Source organism: Sminthopsis crassicaudata, chromosome 4, assembly GCF_048593235.1.
Source record: "Sminthopsis crassicaudata isolate SCR6 chromosome 4, ASM4859323v1, whole genome shotgun sequence".
NCBI classification, from domain to species: Eukaryota; Metazoa; Chordata; class Mammalia; order Dasyuromorphia; family Dasyuridae; genus Sminthopsis; species Sminthopsis crassicaudata.
The window spans coordinates 166,661,685-166,678,502 of NC_133620.1; the positions used below are offsets into that span (position 1 = coordinate 166,661,685).

Sequence of the window (16,818 nt, forward strand, 5' to 3'; positions counted from 1 at the left end):
ACATGCTATGTACCAGACATTGTGCTAGACAATGGAGAAATAAATACAACTAAAAAACCAGCCTGAACTCTCAAAATGCAAGCATATAATCAAATGCTATTTTATCAAAAACTTACTGTTTACAAAGAAACAAATTTTATATTTTAGTACTTTGGTTTCCTATCTATACATTGTAGTTATTTACAAATCAATAAACAGATCTAAATTTTATTCCTCACAAATAGATATATTACTATTTTTCTAATACCTAGAGATGCTATAATGATTATTTTTGGACTGGATTGTCATTTCATTAATGTAGGGAACTCAAAGAGAAAAAAACTTTCTGTGTTCAAATCATCACCTGATTTGCAATTTATAATCTTAGTTAAATTGGGAGGTTAAGTGACTTTCCCAGGACTCTATATAGTCCGGGGATAATCTGATACAGGTCTTCCTGATTAAAGCCAGTTCTCTATCAGCTAAAACACATTACCTTTTATTACATACATTAACATAATGCAAATTACTTATTTTAATTATTTTATATATACTTAAATATATAAAATATGTGTACAAATATATTACATATATGTATTCTTGCATATTTAAAGCGTTATTGAATTGAGGCAGTTGAGAATCTTCTCTGTAAATTGTAATTCTAGAGAACTGTCTCCATCACTAAGAGCTCCTGACCTGCTCACTTGAGATGAGCTCAAGCTGGGACTAACTGTATTTACTTTTTAACTCTACCTCTCAAATGCGCTGGTCAAAGAATCTTTACTTGGAAGTTCCCTACACTCTTTTTCTCTAGATTTCCATAACACTATTCTATCATGGTATTCCTTCTACCTGGCTGATTGCTCTTTTTCAGTCTCATTTGCATGATCACTATCCAGCTAATGATGCATTGTTTCCCAAAGCTCCTTGCTAGGCCCTATTCTCTTTTCCCTCTGTACCAGTTTACTTGGTGGTCTCATCAGTTCTCATAGATTCTTTATCTTTTCTCTACTAATGACCTCCATCCATATCTACTTATTTAGCTCTAATCTCTTTCCTAACCTCCAGACTCATAATTCCAACTGGACATCTTGAACTTGATGTCCCAAAGACACATTAAACTCAACATGTCCAAAGGTGAATTCATCTTTCTTCTAAATCCCTCTCTTCTTAATATCACAATCTAAGTGACATTCTCTACTTCTCATCCTCATCTCATATCTAATCTGCTGGCAGATCCTGTAGATTTTACCTTCATAACAACTGTAATGTTCTCTTCTCTAAAGTGTGATCATTCTCTGGGAGCAGGTTTCTTGGGGAGCTTCTGGAGGCAGCCTTCGTTTCAGTTCTGTCCAATAATCACCTCAAATACAGGCAGGAGTTAAAGTCCAAATACTTTATTTTCTCCTTCAAAGTCTTGAATCTTTCCTGGGGCCCCCCAGTTAGTTTTCTTAGAGGCCTATCTCTCCTTGGTTCCAAGAGCTCTCTTTGAATGTCTCCAGCCAGCACAAATGTGGAATGTGGAATGAATTTTGATTCCTCCTCCCAGAGAGTGGGCTTGTGGGTTTCTGTGGGCTTGTCGCTCTGGCCCTAAGAGCTTCTTGCTTATATTTATGTCCAATTTGTGAATCTCAACTTGTGAATCTCTTTGACTTGTGAATCTCCTCCCTATATATGCTCTCTAAAGGTGTGAACTCCTTTAAAGGTGTGAACTAAGTATATAAGCATTGTCTCTATCAGTGACTTAGCACCTTGTTTCAAATTCTGGCCCATAACACTGGTTTTATTTTGATTTAAAACATAAGGTAGTCATGACCTCCCTGACTTCTCAAGGAGGTGAGAACCCCAAAAAAGAAGGTGATCATGCCTTCTTTGACTGCTCAAAAAAAAGTGAAAACACCATAAAAAGAAGGTGGTCACACCCTCCCTGACATTTCAGGAAGGGAGATAAAAATACCAAAGATTAGCAGGTTTCTGAAGGGGCTCATTCTTAAAACAGGTATACATAAATCCATCAATATGAGAGGTATTACACATAATTACATAAATTACATAAGCACATAGCAATATAATACAGGCTAGAAGTGATGTAACAAATAACATGAATCAACATGAGGAATTATACATGTCCATAAGTCCTAGAAATAATCCAAAAGGAATCTATTGTCCATTAGTTCATGTGCCAGGAATCCAATAATTCTTGCAATTTTTGAAGTCCTGCAATAGTCTTATCTTGTGTTATGGAATCTAATGATTCCTGCTGGTTTTCAAGTCCTGCAACAGTCTTATCTTGTTAGGGAATCCAATGATTCCTGCTGGTTTTCAAGTCCTGCAACAATCTTACATTGTGTTAGGAAATCCAATGATTCCTGCTGGTTTTGTGCTTAGATCTTCTCCTTTGTTTTCAGATTTTTCTTTTTTTTCTGTCTCTCTCTCCAGGTGCTCATTGCCACCCATGTGTTTCCTTCTCCATCTGTTTCCTTCTCTGTCTGTAAAAATACAAGCAAACCCTCTCTCCCAGGCAGTTAACCTATCTCGTCCCTTCTATTTACCACTTTCTAAATCTCTCCTCATCATCTGGCAATTACATTGGAGCTGTTTGCACTGGACACTGTTCTGTTGGTTTGAAAGGCCTGTATTCCCCCCAAGTGTAATCCCTTTCTGCTATCTTATTGCTTTTCTGTTGGTTGATCATGTAATCCCTTTCTGCTATGTGATTGTTTTTTTGCTGGTTGATTACATCAGAATCCTGACCTTCTAAAGACTCTCTGGGTATAAATTCAGCTGCCATCATGCCCCACCTATCTTTTGATTGAGGTCTTGGAGCTGGGCCCCACATCTCATTTCCCTGGGTCAATCTACATTATGAGGCCCAGTGGAAGCCCTTGTGGCATTTTGGACATAGGGAAGTTATTCCACTGAAATCAGGATCTTGTCTGTCCTACATTTGGGCACAAAAATATAATGTACTCTTCTCTAAAGTGTGATCATTATTTGGGAGCAGTTTTCTTGGGGAGCTTCTGGAGGCAGCCTTCATTTCAGTTCTGTCCAATAATCACCTCAAATGCAGCCAGGAGTTAAAGTCTAAATACTTTATTTTCTCCTTCAAAGTCTTGAATCTTTCCTGGGGCCCAGTTAGTTTTCTTAGAGGCCTATCTCTCCTTGGTTCCAAGAGTTCTCTTTGAATGTCTCCAGCCAGCACAAAGGTGGAATCTGGAATGAATCTTGATTCCTCCTTCCAGAGAGTGGGCTTGTGGGTTTCTGTGGGCTTGTCGCTCTGGCCCTGAGAGCTTCTTATTTCTGCCCAACTTGTGAATCTTTTCTCTATATATACTCTCTAAAGGGGTGAACTCCTTTAAAGGTATGAATTCCTTTAAAGGTGTTAACTAAGTATATAAGCATTGTCTCTATCAGTGACTTAGCACCTTGTTTCAAATTCTGGCCCATAACAAACAATTAAATGTGTGCTCCTACATTTACTCCCTTTTTTCCTCTGTCATCACCCTTGTGTAGGCCCTCATAAGCTCAAACCCAATCTATTTCTTTTTTTTTTTTTTTTTTTTTTTTATTTTATATATATATATATATATATATATATTTTATAATATTATCCCTTGTATTCATTTTTCCAAATTACCCCCCCTCCCTTACTCCCTCCCCCCGACGACAGGCAATACCATACATTTTACATGTGTTACAATATAGTCTAAGTACAATACATGTGTGTGAATATCATTTTCTTGTTGCACAATAAACATTAGAATCCGAAGGTACATGCAACCTGGGCAGACAGATATTAGTGCTAACAATTTACATTCCCCTCCCAGTGTTTCTTCTCTGGGTGTATCTACCTCTGTCCATCATTGATCAACTGGAAGTGAGTTGGATCTTCTTTATGTTGAAGATTTCCACTTCCATCAGAATACATCCTCATACAGTATCGTTGTTGAAGTATACAGTGATCTTCTGGTTCTGCTCATTTCACTCAGCATCAGTTGATTTAAGTCTCTCCAACCCTCTCTGTATTCCTCCTGCTGGTCATTTCTTACTGAGCAATAATATTCCATAACTTTCATATACCACAATTTACCCAACCATTCTCCAACTGATGGACATCCATTCATCTTCCAGTTTCTAGCTACAACAAAAAGAGCTGCCACAAACATTTTGGCACATATATGTCTCTTTCCGCTCTTTAGTATTTCTTTGGGATATAATCCCAGTAGTAGCGCTGCTGGGTCAAAGGGTATGCACAGTTTGATAACTTTTTGGGCATAATTCCAGATTGCTCTCCAGAATGGCTGGATTCTTTCACAACTCCACCAGCAATGTATTAGTGTCCCAATTTCCCCACATCCCCTCCAACATTTGTCATTATTTGTTCCTGTCATCTTAGCCAATCTGACAGGTGTGTAGTGGTATCTCAGAGTGGTCTTAATTTGCATTTCTCTGATCAGTAGTGATTTGGAACACTCTTTCATGTGAGTGGATATAGTTTCAATTTCTTCCTCTGAGAATTGTCTGTTCATATCCTTTGACCATTTATCAATTGGAGAATGGTTTGGTTTCTTATAAATTATGGTCAGTTCTCTATATATTTTGGAAATGAGACCTTTGTCAGAACCTTTGTTTTTAAAAATATTTTCCCAATTTGTTACTTCCCTTCTAATCTTGTTTGCATTAGTATTATTTGTACAGAAACTTTTTAGTTTGATGTAATCAAAATCTTCTATTTTGTGATCAATAATGATCTCTAGTTCTCCTCTGGTCATAAATTCCTTCCTCCTCCACAAGTCTGAGAGGTAGATTATCCTCTGTTCCTCTAATCTATTTATTATCTCCCTCTTTATGCCTAAATCATGGACCCATTTTGATCTTATCTTGGTATATGGTGTTAAGTGTGGATCCATATCTAATTTCTGCCATACTAATTTCCAGTTTTCCCAACAGTTTTTTCCGAATAATGAATTTTTATCCCTAATGTTGGAATCTTTGAAACCCAATCTATTTCAATATTCTTCTGGATATTGAACCTTACTTCATGTTTCTCTCCACTTCTATCCATCCTCCAATCAGCTATCAAATTGATCTTCCTAAAGTGCCAAGTCTGATCATTCTGCTCTCCTATCTAATAGATTCCAATGTTTGTCTATCTCCTGCAAAAATCAATTATAAAATCTTTTGGCATTCAAAGCTCTTTATAACCTGGTTTCTTCCTACATTTCCAACCTTTTATATTTTTTTCCCTCACTATATGTTCTTTGATCCATTGACTGCACTTTCTGTTCCAACTTTTGACTCATTTTCAATGGCTTCCCCCACACCTAAAATTCTCTATTTATCTCCACCTCCTGGATTTCCTGACTTCCTTCAAGTCTTGACTAAAATACCACTCTGTAAGAGAAAATTTTCCCAATTCCCTTTCATTTTCATTCTCTCCCTCTAGTGAGTATCTCCAATATCTTCTATACATTTTTTGTATAAAGTTACTCACACCATGTAAATCTCTCCCATTAAAACTATGAATTCCATCTAATGCTTATTGTGCAACAAGAAAATGGTATTTACACACATGTATTGTATCTAGGTTATATTGTAACACATGTAAAATGTATGTGATTGCCTGTCATGGGGGGGAGGGAGTAGAAGGAGGGGGGGATAATTTGGAAAAATGAATACAAGGGATAATATTATAAAATATATATATAATTTAAAAATATATATATATATAAAAAAAAAAACTATGAATTCCATAAAAATAGCAATTGGCTTTTGTCTTTCTCTGTATTCCCAGTGATTAGCATAATACCTGGCACATAGAAGACCAATAAGTTTTTATTGACTTGACTTGATTATACCAGTGAAATCACAGCTATAATCCTCATCTATTAAACTGTTATCAACTTTTTTTGTCATTGTACCTTTTCACAATCAAAGAATAGTAATATTATTATATAGTATTAAAAGAGATAAGACCCACGGAAGTATTTTCTCCCTAAGGAACAGGAGTTGTCATACTTTACAACCTTGGACACCATTGACTTATTTTTTTGAATAGTTTCCATGTGGAAAACTGATTTCTTACTCATTTATTTTTGGAAGGACATTAGCTGTACCTTTATTTCTTTGATCAATGCTTGGTCTGTACTAACCTTGCTCTAAAGATCATTATCTTTGGGAGAGTACATATTGAAAGTTATTTCCTCTCCAGCAGCAAAACACAAAATATTGGATTTAAGTTTACATAGCTACATTAGAAATTTTCCAACAGTGAAAAGATAAAAAGCAAACAATTTGCTTTTTTTCAGGATATGATCATGCTGATGTTATCATGAAATTAATGTTTTGCAACTAGAGAAAATTAATATTATATTTTGATTTGTATATTTTATAGTTCCTTTCTCTATCCTTTCATTAATTTGTGAGATGTTACTTAAAAGAATATCTATCAATGCCTTATTTTTTCTGTTTTCCCCAAATGGCATTTTCTCTCATCAGTGAAAAGAATAAAAACAAAAAAGAAAACTCACATTTACATTTTCAAGTCAAGTGCTTGACTTGATGTCATGTGGTATAAGAAAAAAGCAGGCCAAGAAGAAAAAACCATGCAAAAGAAAAAATAAACAAACAAAAAGTGAAAATACTATTCTTTTATCTATATTCAGTTTTCAGTTTTCTCTCTGGATACAGAGAATTACAAGGTAGAGAAATTGACTGTAGAGAAAGATTAATTGGTTTGCACAAATTCACATTAACAGTAGATTTAAGAGCTTAGATTTGAACCTAAAACTTGAGATTCAAAAACCATAATTTCATTATAATATCCTGCTCTTTTGTTGTTGTTGTTGTTAGTGCTAACTTCTACAAGTTATTAAATGAGTTTCCATCGCAAGTCTATTGGAATTGTCGTTAAGTAACCGCATTGTTGAGAAAAACCAAGTCCCCCCAGTTGATCATCTTATAATCTTGGTGGGTTATAAGAGAGAGAATCTAGAATTCAAAATTTTAGAAACAATATATTTAGAAACAAATATAAAAAATTGTTTTGAATGTAACTGGAGAAAATATTAAATTAAAAAAAAATCTTTGGTTTAGATTGGAAGGTCTTGAGGTCATTCCGAAAAGCCAGCTATTTAATCTGTATGAGATTTAAGCTTTTCATTTATAAAATGGGGATGATAGTAATAGCTATTCAAATTCAAAAGCCTGGAAAAACTTACACGAACTTATGCTAAGTGAAGAGAGCAGAACCAAGAGAACACTGTAAATAATAACAGCAAGATTAGTTTGAAATTTATTGAAGTAAATTAAAAAGTGAGTTAAATTATGAAAATGATATTTCTCCTGAACTTATATTCAACATTCTGAAGTTCATACTTATAAAATATTTTGAATGACTATAAATTATGGATAACACAATTTTAAAATATGTTCTGATTCTTGGAAACTCCAACTCAATAGGCTTCCTTTTTTTTTTTTTTTTTTAAATGTTGTATGTCATTATATCATTATCTGCCTACTTACTATAAGAATCTCTGAAAAACTCTGCCTTCTAACACTGCCTTACTGAAGATCACTTGCACACGTGTGGAAAGGTATACTTAGGAGTTCTTACCTGTCCACACATAAGAGAGAATATAGAAGTGAGATCATACATCTTTTTCAAAGAAAAAAATACAAACCTATGATTTGTCCCTAACAAGTAAAGCTACTTTCAGTTGTGTTAAGTTCTGTGTAAACAAGTAATGGAGAAAGGAATAACCAAAACAAATATGGGAATGTGTGTGCCATGGATAAATCATACTTTACAATAAACCAATCATCAAATCTAAGAGTCAAAGATGAGGCTGGCATAGCAATTCCTTCCTTTAGTAGATATAACTTTATCCTTTGAGGGAGACTTACTCAGTTTGTTGATATTGGGCATAAGTGTGCTCCATGTATGTAAATACTCAGCTCTAAAACCATCCATGGATAACAAAATCACAGGCGGCAGTCTAAAAGTAAAATATGTACAAAAAATAAAGTCATTAGTCATAATTGTAAAAATGAAAGTACCCTCCCAACTTATCAATCTCTAGATTAGGAAATGTTTAAATAATCAAAATAGGTTTAGGAAGGAGAATGAATTGCAGGATATGAGCAAGGTTTTTTTTAATATCCCTATCTCCCTTTTAAGCGGTGAGTATGTAGTGATCTTTGACCGGCTTAGACCTCCAACATAACAGTTCTCAGCCCAGCCCCTTCACTATGGCCTTCCTTTTCTATCACTTTAGAGCTTCCTATTGAACTCATGATCTTCAGACTCCTTATCACAAATCAGTGGTACCACCTTCACCCCTGTCTCAGTGTTATATCAGGCCTGTCTATGCCTAATCCAAAAGGATTTGACTTAGGATCAAAGGAAGTAGAACCTATTTATGCCCCATTCTAACCCCTATATGTGACAAAACTCTAGTGCCTGTACTCTACAGGAAGCCTTTCCTAACTCTCTAGTGCCTTTTTTCTTTTAATTATTACCTATTTATCCTGTATAGAGCTTGTTAGTATATATCTGTTCATTTGTCTTCCCTATTAGAATGTAAGCTTTTTGAGAATGGGGAAGGTCTTTTGCTCTTTTTTGTATCCCCAGCACTTAGCACAGTAGCTGGCACATAATAGGTGCCTAAAAATTACTTGACTGACTGACTTTTCACTTAAGAATGACCAGTCTCTGTGGTATCCTTTCTCCTGCTAAAGCTGTTTCTGTTCATGAGTGTGAACTGACAAACCTGCCTCCTAGACACACTTCCTCTCTGCCTTTGCAGTTTTTATTGCTTCATAAGCTTCTAATGGAAACTCTCAGACATGTTTAACCTCTGGAATTATATCAAGTGGTTTCCTTCTCCCCACTCCCACTCCCACTTCCTAATCAGAGGCAAAACAGGTCAGGACAATGGTCAATATACTAATTCATAGATTTAGAGCTGAAAAGGACCTTTAGAAGCCATCGACTTTAATTTCTTCTTTGCAAGGTGGAGAAATTGACTTTTAGAGAAAGTTTAATTGGCTTGCACAAATTCACATTAACAGTAGATTTAAGAGCTTAGATTTGAACACAAAACTTGAGATTCAAAAACCATATAATTTCATTATATTACCCTGCTCTTTTTTTGTTGTTGTTGTTAGTGCTAACTTCTACAAGTTATTAAATTCTAACAGAAAGCTTTTTCCTGTGTAAAAAAAAAACAAAATCAAAAACATCCAGATTGAGTAGTTCACTGCGCCAATAATATGATTAATGTAAGTGCTAAGTAAACTGGAATTAAATCTTCTTGTGGGTCAAAAATATACATTGATGAACTAGGTGAGTCTCTGGTGTGTATAGTGTTTTTCACACTTCTGCAAAAACATCTTTTCTAGTTACATTCTACAAAACATGAATTATACAACACAAAAATACATATCATTCTCATCTCTTCTTTCCTCACCTTTCAGAATCTCTAGACTAAATCCTATCCAGAACAGAAACAATTGCTATTTACATTTAATCCAGGTCAACCTGGGCCCAAACAAGAAATAACAAACTTGGTCTGGGTCCTGTTATTGGCTAATCAATGAGAGGCGGATTGATTTGGGTTTAAGGTATGTGCTTAAAGAAATGTTTAGCCCAAAGCTTAAAAATAATTGAGTCAGAGGAAAAAAAAAAAAAAAAGTGTGGTCTTTTGATGTATCTTCCTGGGAACTACAAAAGCCAGTTAACTAGGAGCTAAGAGTTTCTCCCTCCCAGGTCTGCCTGATGTTTTAGCATCACCAACACAGAAAAAGAAAAACTGAGCACAAATGAATCAATGTGTTATGTTGCTAAGTATTCTTTCCATGCTGGATAAGCAGACCTATTTTTCTAACTATTAGATGTTTCTATGAGTGTCTCATTTTGTTCCAATTCTAAGAATCTAAAACACCAGATTAGTGAATTAGTTCTGTTTTACAGCAACTGAATTTCTCCACAAAAGTAATATTGACATTTAATCATAGATTTAGAGAGATGGGTATTCTCAGTCAAAATGAATTGAAATACTTCTGTTTTATATTAGATAGCCTTCATGAATTGCTACGGCCCACAGACATGAAATCTATTCCTGCACCCCATCTGAAGCCATACCAGCTGAGAAAAGGGTCTCTAGGTGTGAAATGGATAGAGCCCTGGTTCTGGAGTCAAGAAGACTCCTCTGTGCGTTCAAATTAGACTGTGTGACTCTGAGCAAGTCATTTAACCCTAATTGCCTCAATTTCCTTATCTGTAGTAAGCTGAAGAAGGAAATAACAAACCACTCCAGTATCTTTGCCAATAAAACTTAAATGAGGTCATAAAGACTGTGAAATAACTGAACAACAAGTTGTCAAAGTTTGTGCTCTATTGACATAGCCTTTGAGAATTCAAAGTCATTTCCACATTATAGTGAAGCATTCAAGTAGGCCTTTAATGGAAAAATAATTCATATATTCATTGTCTCTGACAAAGAGGCAACTTTTTACTGAGGCAAACCCCTCTATCTATTCCTTGATCCTATTTCCTCATCTTCTCCATAAGGTTGCAATTCTAACCATCTCCCCACTCTTGATCTTTTATTTAAATGACTTCCACTGCAGCCTTCAAACATGTATATGTTCATCTTTAGAAAAATCTTCAGAGATCAAACTCTCATCCTGAATTTATTTTTTTATCTTAACTTTTTCTTTTTTTTTTTTTTTTTTTTTTTCCTGAGGCTGGGGTTAAGTGACTTGTCCAGAGTCACATAGCTAGGAAGTGTTAAGTGTCTGAGACCAGATTTGAACTTGGGTCCTCCTGAATTCAAGGCTGGTGCTCTATCCACTGTGCCACCTAGCTGCCCCTTATTTGAACTTTTAAGACACTATTCTCTCCTTGTTTCTCTTCACTCTTTCTCAGTCTCTTTTACTGGGTGATCATTCTCTAAATGTGAATATTCCATAAGGCAATACCCTAGGATCCCTAATCTTTTCTCTATATATTCTCAGTAACCTCATCATCTCCTCTGGACTTAATTATCTCAATACCAATGATTCTCAGATTTCTACTTCCAGCCCCAATCTCTTCCCTCACTTTCAATTCTACATCAATTACCTGTTGGTTCTTTCAAATTGGATATTAAAATATTTTCAAACTCATTATGTCCAAAACTTGTCATTATCTTTCCCTCTAAACCCACTTATCTTCCAAACATTTCTATTTTTGTCCACAGTACCACCAGTCTTAGTTCATAAGTTAGTGATATCCTTTATTCTTCTCTTTGCTCCACCCCATACATCCAATTACAATTTAATTTCTACCTCCATATTATCTCTCATACCTGACACTTTTTGTTTGCCAGATAACCGTTTTAATTTAGGCTCATTATCTCTCATCTAGATTATTTTAGTGACCTTCTATATAAAGTCTTTTCTGATCCTCTCAATTGCTTGTGTCCTCCTCTCAAACTAGAATGTACTTTACTTTATATTTATCTTTTTTTGTCCTTGTTATTTTCCTTATTAAAATATAAGCTCTTTGCATGTAAGGATTGTTTCTTTTTTTCTCCCAATTTTTGCTGACAGTAATTGACCAACCAACTTTCACAATGGTAATATACATTTTCTTTTATTTTCTTCTTCTTTTTTTTTTATTTAATAGTATTCTATTTTTTCCAATTACATGTAAAAATAGTTTTCAAAATTCACTTTTATAAGATTTTGAGTTCCAATTTTTCTTCTCTTGTAAGTGTTTCTTTCTGTAAGTGTTGTTTCATTCATTGTATTTGTAATATCAAGGCCTAGTATAGTGACTGGATATAATAGGTGCTAACTAAACATTTGTTGATTGATTGATAAAAGATTCACACAATTAGATATTGAATTTCTCAGTCTTTTGCCCCTTTAAAGTGTGGTCTCTCCAGCCTTTCACTAAGGAAATCTATAGTCTTGTCTCTGTGGTTTATAGCTATCCCCCAAATTCCCCAAGTTGTTAAACTCCCCTGTGCCTAGTTACGAATCTGACAATACAAGGTGTTAGACCAGAGGTCCTCAAACTATGACCTGTGGGCCATTTGCAGCCCTCTGAGGACGTTTATGCGGCCCTCCGGGTTATGGCAAAATCAGACTGGAAGTGACATTCGACCTAAACTTGCATTAGCAACGCACACTTCTGGCACTGGGCTGAGGCAGTGGAGACAGAGTATGAGACATTCCAATAGTCTGAGGGATAGTGAACTGTCCCCCCTATTTAAAAAGTTTGAGGACCACTGTGTTAGACGCTGAAAGTGAATAACAGTGAATACAAGGATCAAAATCTTCATAAATTTGGTTCTACTTCTGCTGCTGCTGTCAATCTTTAAAAAAAAAAAAAATACTATTACTCTAATATCCATAAATCCAAATGAAAATATGAAATCCTTTGGTCCACGTCTATCGAAATCCTCTCCACACTTAGATTTTAATAGTAATGTTGTCAATAATTTCTGAATGCTTAAAAAAAGTAAAGAAAAGAATAAATAAGTAATTCAGAAGTAGACTCTAGTCTTGGAGTCATTAATCAATTAAAAGAAATTGTGGCTGATGTTCATTATCTTTATGTTAATGTTGTCTGGTAATATGTTAGCCTTTTTCCTCCTGCCTTAAGCAACCTTTTGCAGCTTGACAGAACTAATGTTTTTTGAGAGTGAGGAGACAAGAAGAAAGAAAGAGTATAGTGAAGAAAAAACTTTCTTACTGCCAACTTGGATCATTATTTGATTATTTTACTTATCTTTGAACATAACTACATCAAAATAAGAGAAAATTTTCACAAAAGTTTCCCAATTCTTCAATTGTTTATGATTTTTGAAAGCATCTCTTTTTAGCGATAAAACATGTCTGGTTGATCAAAACCAAATCTAATTTTTTTTTTTTTTTAGTCTTTAGAGTTAAAAAAGAAAAGCATGAAATTTCGCACAGAAAAATTACATATTTTTAAATTCTTTGTTTTGACAAGTTTATAACACTAGCTTTCTACCCTCCCCCAAAAAATTACAGGTTGAATTATAATCACAGATAGGGTTTCTCAACAAATTGAATCATGAGATTAAAATTGTCATAATCTGTCTAGTAATACCTAGTGGAAGTATAAGCTGGCTCCTGGTTCCCATTTACAGTGAAAAATGAGTCAGTGACCAAAGTAATTGTCTATATAAGCAAGGGTTTAAATTCTCACTAAGCTATTATTTGGAAACTCAGATGAAACTTTTTTCAAAAACTTCTACTTTTATAAGAGATATAATAGCAACAAGATTCTTAGGTTAATAAGCAGATATACATAGAATTATGAATTTTTAGCTGAGTGGTTCAAGTCACCTATTTTATACATTAATAACTAAGGCCAAGAGAAGTGAAGTAATTTGATGAGGATGACCCAGCTAGTAATTATCTAAGGCAAAACTTAAATCTAATTCTTCTTGATTTATCAATCTATCAATCTGCCCACTATAATTTAACTGTTTTTACTTTAGTCAATACTTTGTGCTAAATACTAAACCTACCTTACGGGATATTTAGAAGTATAAATTTCCCTAATACAAACAACTCTATTAATTCTAAAATTGGTTATTTATTAGTTATAATTAATTATTAATTTATATCTATTCTAAAATGTTATCATCTACAAAATTACATAATCCCATTTCTTTCTGTTTCAGTTCCTTCTTCCTACTACTAAAGGAGAATCAAATACTCAAATCAATCTTACCCTTCTGGACACTGAGATGCATGAGAAACATTACATTCTTCATCTACCCAGCGGCTTTCTCCTAAAAATATAAGATCAAAACATTTAGATATCAGAAAAACAAAAGATTAAAACAACACATTCATTTTAAGATAAACTATTTTGTTTAGAGCCTTTCCTGAGAATAAAGTATTTTACTATAAAGTTATAACGAGAATTTAATAACTAAAGCTTTTGTTGAGTAAACGGGGATTTCCAACTCTGTAACTCTATATATTGCTCATTCTATGCCAGACAGAATCAACCTCTCCAATTCCACCACTCTTTTGTGGTTTACCTTTTCCTCTTCCTTATAGCCATTTGCTATCCTATCACATCCCCACCCAAACCCTACTCCATAACATTACTTCTGATCTTAGGAGTGAAGGCTCATTAGCCATGACATAAGGGAATTTAGGTATGAGCCATCTTATTACTTAGCATAGTGGTATCCAACTAGGGATGAATATCTTTTGTGTGCTTCCATTACTTCCCACCCTCCAACAAGTCTTCATGTTTCAGAACTCCTGATTACAACTATAAAGGAGGAGATAATTTTGCCGTAGAAAATAAATGTAATTTAAGTTATTTACCACATGCAATTTATTGTATAATATATAATGGCTTGGCAAAATCATTCATATTATCTGAATAACTACTTTTTATCAAGAAATAGTTGAAAGGAAAATAGTTCTGAAGAAAGATAAGGACTTAATTTTATTTCAGCTATAATGAGCTAGCATATATGTCTGATTTTAAAGTATTAGGTAATTGTAGCCATAAAAATCTATTGGCTTTTAAAGTATATATTGAGGGACAAAAGGGTATGAGAAAAAATGAATGGGATCAAATAGAGAATTTAATAATAACTTCTAAACTTTGCCTTTTCCTGCTAAAGAGAGAGCCTGTGTAATATACCTTGTCAGAACTATATGTAACTATCAATTTGGTGCTCAGAGCAAACTTCCCTAAACATTCCAAGATAAAACAGCATAAATTATACCCTCAAATCACTTTTTTTAAAAATCAAATGAGGTTTGGAGGGGAAGAGGAGAGATCCCAAGATACCTCAAAGACATAGCCTCAAATAAAATTTTTATGACAATTTCAGTTGTAGTCAAAAAAAAAAAATAGGATTTGGCCATCATGGTATGAAATTTCTTCCCATTCTAACAAGTTATTCTTACTAGTTAGTTGCTAAATTCAATAATTTCAATATTATTGAAGGAATTTAAGTAATATCAATGCCCTTTAAATTTCAGTGGTATAGAGCAAAGTCCTAGTTAACCTACCTTGGTTACAATTCTACATATTGCATTTTTTCCAAAAATTAAATGAAAAGCCAAATGTCTTTCTATCTCAAGTAAGTACTCAAATCTTCCACAGCATGCCCTAGTTTTTATATAATTACCTTGTTATTAAGAGCTTGTTAATAAACCAAGATATCCTCTTGAGTGTCAATCTTTTTTCAGGATAACACAGAAGAAAATGATTTATATTTATTCTTTTACTCACCTTTGCAAATACTGTTATAATCAACACAACAGTCTTTTTTCTGTAAGCAGTCATCAGAGCAAGAACAATGACTATGAGGTAGCCGAGTCTCTCCACAACGAAACTTATTGCATGTCCATATCTGAGCTGCAAATTTCAATTGAGTATTTAGTAAGTTAAAATTCACTATGAGAAAATAAGAATTTTTATTTCAATGTACTTACTTAATTATCTACAATAATTAAGGATGAAAGATAATACAAAATTATTTATCTACTAATACTACTAATTCAGTACTTTTCTCCATTAACTTAGGTGTCAGGGAATGAATGAACTGTCTACATTGCTGTAGAGCAAGCTTATGAGTATTGACTAATCCTCTAGTCATTACTCTATTCTCAGAGTAGGGATAAAAACACTAATTTGGAGAATTTTTGCAATTCCAGTATGGCTTCTTATGGCTAGCCATCTTAGTCAATTAATAAACATTTATTAAATACTTACACTGTATCAAGCTCTGAACCAGATGTTGGGGATAAAAAAAAGAGCATTGTCTCCCCATTTCAATAAGAAAGTATTTTGCAAATAACTAGTTACATGCAAAATATAAAGCGCAATTGGAAGATAATCTCAGAAGAAAGCAGTAGAAAAGATTTTAAAGATTTTCTATAAAAGGTGGTAGGTGAACTGAATCTTAAAGAAATTGGCAACATCCAGGAAGCAGAAGTGAGGAGGAAAACATTCCAAACTGGTATTTTTTGAGTGAGGTGGTGTAACATAGTCATAACTACAATGATTTAGGAAAATCATAGGCCACAGGACCTAAGCAATAGGATTTCTTCATCTCCCAGTCACTTCTCAGGACTTTATTCATGTAAGTGTCTGACCTCAGAACTGTTCTATTTAACCTTCTTTATCATTCTTAACCCAATACCTCCTAGAAATATTCTCCCTAATTTTCCTCCCCCTTTTTTGTCTAACGCATCCATTTTAGTCACTTTTGGTGGATCACCAACCACAGCCTGATCTCTCTGCATGAGAATACCACAAGCCTTCATCCTTGGCCACCTTCTATTGCAACACTCTTTCTCTTGGGATCCCATCAGCAACATGGCTTTAATGATCATTTCTATGCAGATAACTCATAGATCTTTCCATTCACCTGTGGTCTCTCGCTTAAATATTAGTCCCATTTCATCAACTGCCTGATAGATATCTCCTCCTGAATTGGTTATATAGACACTTCAGTACCAAACTCACTATTGTTCCACCAAAACCCATGACTTTCTCTAGCTTCTCTCTTTCAGGTTATTACCCGGGTTTACTCTCTCCCTCTACTCTTTATAGCTAACCAATTACCAAGTGCTGTTTTTCCTACTTTACAACATCTTGTGTATCTTGCCCTTTCTCTCTACTCCCACAGTTCCCACCCTAGTTCAGATGTCTATTACCTTAAAAACAGACTATTTAAATAGCAAACTAATTGATATCCCTATTTCCAGTTTCTCTTCTTTTCAATTCATCCTCCATACAATAGAAAAAAAAAAAAAAAAAGATATTTCTAAAGCACA

At 34.3% G+C, this 16,818-nt stretch overlaps 1 protein-coding gene across 1 annotated transcript in view; it reads right to left on the minus strand.

Moving 5' to 3' along the window:
* The window catches only part of ENPP3 (ectonucleotide pyrophosphatase/phosphodiesterase 3), a 118,542-nt gene that overhangs the window by 77,109 nt on the left and 24,615 nt on the right, over positions 1-16,818 (minus strand). Inside the window, exons 4-6 of the mRNA XM_074309819.1 lie at positions 15,269-15,394; positions 13,736-13,796; positions 7,885-7,976 (exon numbers count right to left, since the gene is read on the minus strand). Coding sequence (XP_074165920.1) covers positions 7,885-7,976; positions 13,736-13,796; positions 15,269-15,394 — 279 coding nt within the window. The remainder of the gene's footprint in view (positions 1-7,884; positions 7,977-13,735; positions 13,797-15,268; positions 15,395-16,818) is intronic.